We start from the raw sequence: 9,818 nt of genomic DNA, 5'->3' as shown, positions 1-9,818 counted from the left end.
TGACATAGATTGTGATGTGTTTCACGGTTTTGTATTTCCAAAACCCCTGTGAAGGTGGATTAAGTATATCGTTCGTGGTATACGTACAAATAGCCCTACCCTTTTCTTCTATTATCATGTTATGTAAAATAACACAAGTAGTCAACATCGTCCTCAAGTTTTTGCTATCCCATGTTTGTGTTGGATGTTTGATTATGTGTCACTTTTGTTTGAGAACTTCAAACGTTTGTTCCACATCCTTCCTTGCAGATTCTTATGCTAACTTGAACAATTTTCGTTTTTCATTTGTCGGATATGTGTATGACTTGACAAATGTAGCGTACTCTGGCTATATCTCATCACCTAGGTAATACCCATACGTATATTCATTTCCATTCACAACCTATGGCATGTTTGGTGCTTTACCCTGTAAAATATTGTTAAATAACGGAGACACTCCAAAGCACATTCAGGTCATTGTTTGACCCTATCATACCATAGAATACATGTCAAAACCATAGGTCGTGTGAAACAACCGCCTCTAATATAACAGTCGGCACCCATGATCACCTCGCGTGAATTGACATCGCCACGCGTTGGGACAATTTGCGCACGCTCAATGTGTACAATCAATGCTACAAAACATCCCTAAAAACCATGTTTAGCTTGATGCGTGACATACAACTGTTCGACATCACTTTTAGTCGGATGTCACAAGTATATGTCACGGTAAAGCTCTATAACATACTCACAAAAAAGATGTGTACATTCTCGACCCGTCCTCTCAGACAATTTCAAATACTCATCTGATGCATCTGCAGCTATGTCGTATGCCAATTGTCTAAAAGCGGTCGTACATTTTTGTATTGTAGTAAAACTACGTTTACCTCTAGCATCTAATCTCAATTGGAATACTCATAATTATTTTCCAAATCTCTAGCTATACATAAGAATAAATTTCTACTAATACGAAAACGTTCTTCGAATTTCGATAGATGATATAAACTATCAGGGGCAAAATACGTACCAAAAGTTCATTTGCCACGATACAATCCCGATTGATCCATTTTCTATGCTTCTAGATATTTGAACTTTCGCCTCTCACGTACCATGTATTGTGCCGCGAACAACAGCATGTGCAAAATCAACTTGTCATCAGAATCATCATCATCGGATGAAGTAGAACCAAAAAAATTATTCATTTTTTTGAAAGTGTGTTTAGATGTAAAAAAAAATGTGTAGAGTGTATGTATATATAGAGAGATTAAATTTAAAATTGAAAAAGAATTTTTTTTAATAGTCCAACGGTCAGCAGAAGTCAAAAAACAATTCAGCCAATCAAAACCCTCGTGAGCGTCCGTCTTCATGAAACCATCACACCCAACTCACCAACCATTGGGGCGGTGTTCACACGTCCTTTGGCCAAACACGTCAACCTCACGCGTGAGTTTCTCCTTCCACTCCAAATAGCCTTATCATAAAACCTCACAATCATATACAAAAACATCATATCATTATTCATTCACAACAAAATTATCAAGAGAACGAAGAACTATTCAAGGAGATGGTGTCCCAATTTGTATGGGGAATCATCAACAATCCAAAACTGTCATTTCACACCCTCCAATCACAATAAAATAGTCTTTTCACAAAAACAAGAAAAACATCAAATCTTCAGCTATCAGCTAGTTTTTCAGGCCGAACAAAGCCTAAATAAAACACAAGTTTGATCAACTTAACTCCAAATCTTATAACAATCTTAACATTTAAAAAAAAAAACGTCAAATACATTTAAGCTACAAAATGCAGCAATTAATATGAATCAGATCATAAGATCAGTTGATGATTTTTGGTTTTCGGTTATTTTTTTCTTCGATCCCTGATTGAGTAAATCTGCATCTAAGAACCTCAAGAACATCTTCAAATTTTAATCCTCTGCGAATTAATAACACCATTTCATGATACAACACATCTGCCATCTCTGACACAGTTCGTGATTCATCTTCGTTTTCCTCCAGTGTTCTGCAAAACTCATCTGCTTCTTCCCTAAGGGCAAAATGGTCATTTTACATGGGTGAGTAATAGTGTATTTTTTGATGAATAAATAGAAAAGAACATACCGGATTTTTTTGCATAATAATTTGTCATCAAGCAACAAACGTTTTGTCCAAGATGGTTTGCCTTGTTGAGGAGATGAAAGTTCTTCCTTTCTTCTAGAAAGTGTGGATTCCAATGAGTACAATGTTGTTAATGCCAGTTTATTGTTTTCTTCAACCTTAACATAATCAAAAATTAAAAAATTAAATAAAAGGAATTGCTACTCAAGGGTAAAAAAAGGAAGTAATAATGGGAATCACCTGTGGTTGATCATCTAAGGCATCGAAAACGGATGTGTAATAGCAAGTTTCAGCTCCAGTGTGACAGGTGGGCCCATCAGGCTTTCCGAGATATATAATCTGAAAAAATGTTATTATTTTTTTTTTAATAAAAAAAAATAAAGACTAATAAAAGAATATTATAGCATCCTGCTTTTGTTTCTTTTTCTATTATAGCATTGTAGTTCCAGTTTTTTTTTTTTTTTTCTAATCAAGGTAATTTACTTTGAAAAATTTAACTACTTATGGAATTGTACTTTGGGTTAATAGCATAAAAGACCCTATGTTTTGGGGTTTTTTCAAGATTAAACCTCTAACTTTATTTTTTTTCTTAAAAAAGCCCTTGCATTTTTCCATTTTTTACATTTGGCCCTTTTACCGGTAATCTTCCAGTCCTTAGATAAAATTTTCCAGGAAAAAACCCTCAACTTTTATTTTTCCGGAAAAACCCTCAGATTTTTACCATTTTTTCCAAAATATTTTTGGGTAAATCTAAAAAAAAGACCTTATATTTTGTGTTTTTTCTGGATTAAACCTCGAATTTATTATTTTTGTCTGAAAAAGACCTTGTATTTTTTTATTTTATCCGAAAAAAGCCCTCAACTTTTTATTTTTTTCTGAAAAAAACCTTCAACCTTCTAAATGCTTCCAAATAAACCCTCCAACTTTTTTAGTTTTTCTCGTAAAAACCCTCACATTTTACAATTTTTTTTCGGCAAAAAATGACTAAAAGGGCCAAATCAGGAAAAATGAAAAAATACAAAGTTTTTTTCAAGCAAAAAATAAATTTGAGGTTTAATCCGGAAAAAACACAAAATATAAGGTCTTTTTTGAGATTAACCCAATATTTTTTGTCAAATGTGAGGTTTTTTCTTTAAAAAAAAAATGAGTTCTTTCGAAAAAAAAATGTCCGTTTTTCTAGAATTTGTTTTTGTCCAAAACCAAAGTTTTAACAGTAAACCTGCTAAAAGGACCAAATCGAAAAAAATGGAAAATGCAAGGTCTTTTTAGGAAAAAGGTAAAGTTGAGGTTTAATCCAGAAAAAAGCCCAAAGCATAGGGTCTTTTATGATATTAACCCTTACAGGTTGAAGAAACTTCTTATAGGACACTATACATTGAAAGATCTATCGAATTATAACATTGAAGATTGCTTTGTATTTGAATGAAATTTATATAATTGCATAAAATTTTCTAAGTAGAATGTTGTAATAGAAAGAAATAAACTTATAGTAATAAACAAATGAATTAAAGAAAGTAGATTGCTATTAGTTGCATTGAAAGAAAAGAACTTACAGAATCACGATCACAATCAAGGAAGATATCATGAACATTGATGAAATTAAGGGAAGTTTCTCCTTTTATCCACAATGATGATCTTGATCTGCTATAAAAAGTTGCTTTTTTGGAAGCAATTGTAGTAGCAAGTGCATCCCTGTTGGCAAATCCTTGCATTAAAATTGCCCCTGAATCAACATTTTGAGCTATAGCCACAGCCAAACCCTTTTCATCCCATTTCACACTGTCCAACACCGAATTTAACTGAAATTGCTTTTGTTAACATAACTTTAATTTCATGCTTTTCATATTATATAATAATAACTTCAAACTTTCAAATACCTAACATAACATCAAGTAAATGAAGAAGATGTCAATTGTCAAGATCTTAATGCTAAAAAAGATACAATAGTTGACTTATTTTCAATTTGGCACAAAAATATACGGAAGTATTGAATTACTAAAAGACATTAAATAGGATCATGAATTCATGATTGCAATTGCATCGATTGGATCCGTAAGTTGAACCTATTTTGTCTTTGGTTGAAGGGTAGTTTAGACATTTGACAATAGTTAAACAACATTCTTATATATTGCATGCAAATAAGTTAGCCAAGGGAAGTAATAAGTAATAGCAATATCTACTCTCTCCATTCTGTTTAATCCATTTTGGGATGCCAATTCAAACGTTTCCTTGTAAAATTTGATGTAAAATTTACACATAGATCCATTGGTAACTTTACAATTGGTGGGATTTATAAAGGGTATTTGGGACATATGATAAAAGCTGAAAACTTCATTTGAACCATATGTTGCAATTTTTTGAGGGATGTATCACTAACTAGATGTTTGAGCTTATTCGAGTATCATTAAGAGAAAATTGGTAAATGAACTCATATATAGAGAATGTTCTTTGTTAAATCAAAAAAGGTCTTTGTTTATAGGAGAAAAGAAGGTTATCCATATGGACAAATTGAAATAACGAATTAATTACTAATTCACTGCCCCTTTTGGTTATTGGCCATTCAATGATGCAATTTGAGGAGAACATGTTAATCTACATTGCAAATTTGCAATTAAACATGACAAATGCATTGTTAGTTGCTAATTTTCAACTATGTATTTTTTTTCCAATTAAGGTATTGTCAATACTCAATATACAACTATATAGACCTTCAGATCAAACTGAGATAATGTTAAATATGCAGAGAACAGCTAGGATACGAGAATCTGTAATCACAGAAAAGTATAATGGAGTACAGAGCTTCATATAAATTTACCTTAGATTCAAGATGAATGTTTTGATCAGGTTTCTTACTGCAAGCCTTGACAGCAAAACATCTACTGTTGGATGTATCAGTTCGTGTGTGGCAGCTTCCATGGTTGAAAATGGTTTCTCGTGAAGAAATTTGCAGAGCTCTAAGTCCATGAAAATTTGCAAACGCCATAGGAAATATAGCACCTAAAGAAAAATGTGAACTAAATAAAGAAAAGGTGGGAAAAAGGGGGCTTGAATCTTGATAATAATCAATTCGCCCCTAAATCCAAATCAAGAGGACAAGTGTAACACCAAACACAAATAAAAAATGTCATTTGTTAAGAAAAGAAGCTACAGTACGATTTTGGATAATATCTGTACAAAACTCCACACATCCATCTTAAAAGAAATCCACATTTCAACTTCTGAATGTTCAGAAAGTTTCGTTTTAGCCTCAAAATTGACATAAATGTAATCTCAAAGGAAGATCCATACAGGATTTGAACTATATATCTTAACTTTGAAAAGGAATAGTCTCCTTCTTAGTTCTTTCACAGACGGAGTAACAGGTACAACAATACCAATACACTGACGTTGATGCTTCCAATTCGCAAACAGCATGCATAGCAGTTTCATTTCAAAAAAACTTATTTGAAAACAGCGTGTGAACTCGGACAAGTCAAATCCATTCATCACGGAATGCTAAAATGCATCTGCTCGATTTTGTCAGGATGCATGTTACATCCATATCAAATAACAAGAATTTGCAATTCAATGCATGTTCAAATCAAATAAAGATATAGAAGAGACACGCGGATGAGATGATTCAGGTCCTCAAAATGAGATTCTACATCATCGATGACGCAACATTAAGGGACAAAATCTACAAGAAAACATAGGGCTCAAAATCAAATTCTTACAAGGTTTGTTCGCGGGAGAGATGAGTTTGTGCCACGTACCTGAGAGAGAGAGAGAGAGAGAGCTTTGACTGATAGCACAGGCTCAGCTGGGAAGGGGGAAACGGGTGAGTAGGGCAAAGTGGAGTGGAGAAAGACTGGTTTGGACAGGATATATGTTTATCGCGAAATGAAAAATAAATAAATCAATATCACAAAAGTTATTTGCAATATAGCGGATGATTTTATTTGAGAGGGTGTTTGGGATTTAATTTGAAAAATATTTATTGATTTTTTAGTTTTTAAAAAAATCAACAAAAAATGTTTGAAAAGTTAATAAATATTTTCTAAAATAGGTTTTTACTAGTTTTAAAAAGTGATATTTTCTTGTTAAGTTGAAAAGAAAATAATAAGGAGATCCTTTTATATATATATATATATATATATATATATATATATCTGTATTTTTTTTTGTCATTTTAATATATAAATTAACCAAACACTTTAAAAAATATCAATTTATAATTTTTGTCTAAGATAATCCAAACATTTTAATATATATATATATATATATATATATATATATATATATATATATATATATATATAATCATTGCATAACTTAATAAGTACTTCTATAAAAATGATTTATTATATAAAATAAGCAATCACAAACACTTTTAGATTCTTTTTATAACTTAAATGATCATATTAGTTATATCAATTACTTATAATTTAATCAAGTTAATTGCACATCCTATTAATTTAATAATATATTATGAAAACAATATAAATATGCTTTTCCAGGTAGAAATGCATGATAGATGAACATTTATATTCTATATAATTTAATAGGACTTTTACTTGAGTTGACGCGATGAGAAGGTCTATACACCATTAGTGTAACATCCCAATTTTCAATGCCAAAAATTTCATTTTTAATTAAGTAACTTGTAAAATAGTTTACCAAAAACATTGTCAATGTTATATCAATTGTAACGCCCCGATTCTCAGGTATTGATTTAATATGTGAGTTTCTTGATTTCAAGGGCTACTCGACGAGTTGATTGCCCTACTCGTCGAGTAGCAGCGGGTTGGTCCACGTATTTTAATGACCTACTCGTCGAGTCTAAGAAGGGACTCGACGAGTAGGAGCTGGCAGATGAAACCCTAAATCCCGGGGTTTTTCATCCTATTTAAAGGATCATTGGCCTCCCTCAGCCTCCCCTTTACTGCTTCTTGTCCCTCTAAAACCCTAATCGAGTGTGTGTGTTCCATTTGTGTATTGTTGAGCTTGGAAGAGGATTTTGTGGAGAAGGGAGCTTGGAGATCGAGTATTCAGAAGCAAGGAGCTTGTGGGATCTGAAATCTATCTTATTTGGCATCTTCTGCAAGGTATAAATCGTTACCCTGGCCTCATTTCATTTCTAGATCCCCTTTTGGACAAATTCTAGGGTTTTCATAGTATGTTTGGAAGCTATTCTTGTGTATAAGCCAATATATGAGGTTGTAACTTCAGAACTGAACTCCCTTGAACTTCTAAGTCCATAAAGTCTCCAGTTCTTGCAAGGATGAGACCCCCCCTAAGGTGTAAAGCTCCATTAGAAGCTTAGATTGGTCATTTAAAGCCTTTAGGGCCTTGCATGCGTGTAAAGTTTGCAACTTTACGTGAGAAACATGCCTTGGAAGCTTGGATCTGTAATCTGGAACCTTGGCATGGCTTAAAAAGGGTCTGCATGGATGAAGGTATGAAAAGACTCGGCGAGTTGCATAGTCAACTCGGCGAGCCACATGAAGATGGCCATGTACTCGACGAGTTGGATGAACAACTCGGCGAGTCCGTTGAAGATTGCCTTGAACTCGGCGAGTCGTTCGAAGACTCGGCGAGTCGGCTAGGGTTTCTCCCAATTCTTGGACACGTATAAACTCGGCGAGTTAAAGGGGAACTCGACGAGCTAATCAAGGATTTCACGACTTCTCGAGTTCAGGAAGGACTCGACGAGTCGGTGATCTGCACTCGACGAGTCGAGTCAACATGGACTGTTGACTTTGACTATGGACTTTGGCTTTGACCAAGAGTTGACCAGTTGACTTCTGAGGGTATTCTGGTAATTGGAAGATTTATGAAAAGGGTTTTTATGGTAACTATAGGTGGTGGGTTCGTGTTGGTGATCCGGGAGTTGAGCTTTCTAGTTTCAGACGACAGTTGCGAGGTGAGTTATCCTCACTATATCAACAGGGTCTAAGGCACCAAGGCCGGCCCTTATGGATTTGTATTTGGATTATTACATGATATGTGTATTGTTTCGCATCCTGTTAGTTAGGATGGTGATATGCTTATGCTTAGTGATCTGGTTCGGTCGACATCCTAGTTATAGGATTATGCTATGTCATGACCTGGGGAGGTCGGTGTCCTGGCTTTAGGACATTGCTATGCTATTTGATCTGTTGAATCGGCTTGTCTGTTATTATGATAGCCTATGAATGTATATACACATGTTGTTTGATTTGGGTGTTGGGTTGAGGCGGTCCTGCTTTGTGCTGAAGGCCAACATACCCAGGGCAGTCCGGATATACTACAAAACCCAAAAGGGTATGTTAGTCAGACCAAAGGCCCGGAGCGGTCCGGATAGACTGAAGGCCATGCGAGGCGGTCCAGACGTGCTGAAGGCTCGGAGAGCGGTCCAGATAGATTGAAGGCCTGTGAGGCGGTCCAGTCAGACTGAAGGCTCATTATGTTTGCTGTTTTGTTTATATGTTTATATGACATGGTTATGTGGTTGGTATTTTGGGGGATAGCTCACTAAGCTTTCAGGCTTACAGTTTCAGTTGTTGTTTCAGGTACCTCTGGTGATCGCGGGAAGGCGAAGGCATGATTGTACCGCTCCTTTCGCTGTTACGACTATTATGATTTGATACTGGGATACTCTGATAACTGTATTTTAAAAACAAACTATGTAATGACTTAATGGATTAAAATGTTTTAAAAGTTTAAATTGGCTTGAATTTTTGGGTGTTACAAATTTATAAAACTGTAACAACGTGTCTCAATACCATATCATCAATAGTAATAAAAATTAGAGTACAATCCCAGAAAACTCAATGCGGAAATCATGTGTGTGTAATGCGCTGCTACACCGCCAGCTCCTTCCCCTTAGACGAAGAGGTACCTGAAACCAAAACTAAAAATCGTAAGCACAAAGCTTAGTGAGTTCCCCCATCATTCCCATACCAAATAATGCATAATCTTCGGTATCTTTCAACCGGTAACTGGGAACTAACCTCCCCTTCGATATCTTTCAACCGGTAACTAGGAACTAACCTCCCCTTCGGTATCTTTCAACCGGTAACCGGGGACTATTTCACCCCTACTACTGCTAACACATATTAAGCATAATAATCATATCAAGCACATTAATCATATCAAGCACAGTAACCATATCACATATCAATCCTAGATAATTATCACAGAGACAATCATCTATCCAACACTCTCACTTGTGGGCCGGCATTGTGGTCGTAGACCCACCCCTACTAGAAGGAAACTCACCTCGAAGTCGTGTAGTGTCTGCGCTGATCTCGGTGTGGAAATCGACTCTCCCCGACTCCTCAATCCCTACACGACAACTCTTCTAAGTTATCAACTCATACTCGTAACCCTTACAAGGGTCACTCAATCCAAGTCAAAGTCAAAGTCAAATCCATGGTCAAAGTCAACTTTTGGTCAAAGTCACCATCTGGTTGACTCGACTCGCCGAGTTGGCCCGTCAACTCATCGAGTCCCCATATCCACAAAAGCCATAATCTCGTCCCTATTCGTCGAGTCTAGCAAGAGCTCGACGAGTTTGCCTTCAGCAACACATCGGACAATCTTCAACCGATTCGCCTAGTTCGTCCTTGAACGCGCCGAGTTCATCATCATCCATAAGAAGATGTTTAGCCTATGGCTCGCTGAGTTCCCTTTGAACTCGCCGAGTCCGTCTTCATGTGGCTGGGACATTGCCTTGAACTCGCCGAGTCTGTTCATCCACTC

General features: G+C 35.6%; 1 protein-coding gene across 4 annotated transcripts; it reads right to left on the bottom strand.

Annotated features, from left to right (window-relative positions):
- Positions 1-1,532: 1,532 nt before the first annotated feature.
- AT-IE (histidine biosynthesis bifunctional protein (HISIE)) lies at positions 1,533-5,965 on the bottom strand. 4 transcript variants are annotated; one of them, XM_079074134.1, is made up of 7 exons: positions 5,849-5,965; positions 5,409-5,772; positions 4,912-5,093; positions 3,650-3,904; positions 2,337-2,435; positions 2,100-2,254; positions 1,533-2,025 (listed from the first exon to the last, which is right to left on the bottom strand). In XM_079074134.1, exons 2-7 carry the CDS (start codon positions 5,512-5,514, stop codon positions 1,815-1,817), a joined length of 1,008 nt encoding a protein of 335 aa, XP_078930260.1. In that variant the 5' UTR covers positions 5,515-5,772; positions 5,849-5,965; the 3' UTR covers positions 1,533-1,814. The 4 variants fall into 4 exon arrangements, with proteins under 4 accessions (XP_078930260.1, XP_078930261.1, XP_078930262.1 ...); XM_079074135.1 differs by having other exon boundaries at positions 3,650-3,895; XM_079074136.1 differs by lacking the exon at positions 5,409-5,772.
- Positions 5,966-9,818: the final 3,853 nt, after the last annotated feature.

This window comes from Lactuca virosa, chromosome 9, assembly GCF_052849685.1.
Source record: "Lactuca virosa cultivar CGN04683 chromosome 9, Lactuca_virosa_CGN04683_v6, whole genome shotgun sequence".
Lineage (NCBI taxonomy): Eukaryota > Viridiplantae > Streptophyta > Magnoliopsida > Asterales > Asteraceae > Lactuca > Lactuca virosa.
The sequence above is the reverse complement of the archived record's forward strand: the minus strand, read 5'-3'. Positions and strand labels throughout refer to the sequence as shown.

Excerpts from the sequence above, each read along its gene's own strand:
- AT-IE (XM_079074134.1), bottom strand. The coding sequence starts at position 5,514 with ATGCATGCTGTTTGCGAATTGGAAGCATCAACGTCAGTGTATTGGTAT. Across the intron at positions 2,255-2,336 it reads CCTTAGATGATCAACCACAG|GTTGAAGAAAACAATAAACT; the intron begins GTGATTCCCATT and ends GATTATGTTAAG. Across the intron at positions 2,026-2,099 it reads TTATTATGCAAAAAAATCCG|GGAAGAAGCAGATGAGTTTT; the intron begins GTATGTTCTTTT and ends TTTTGCCCTTAG.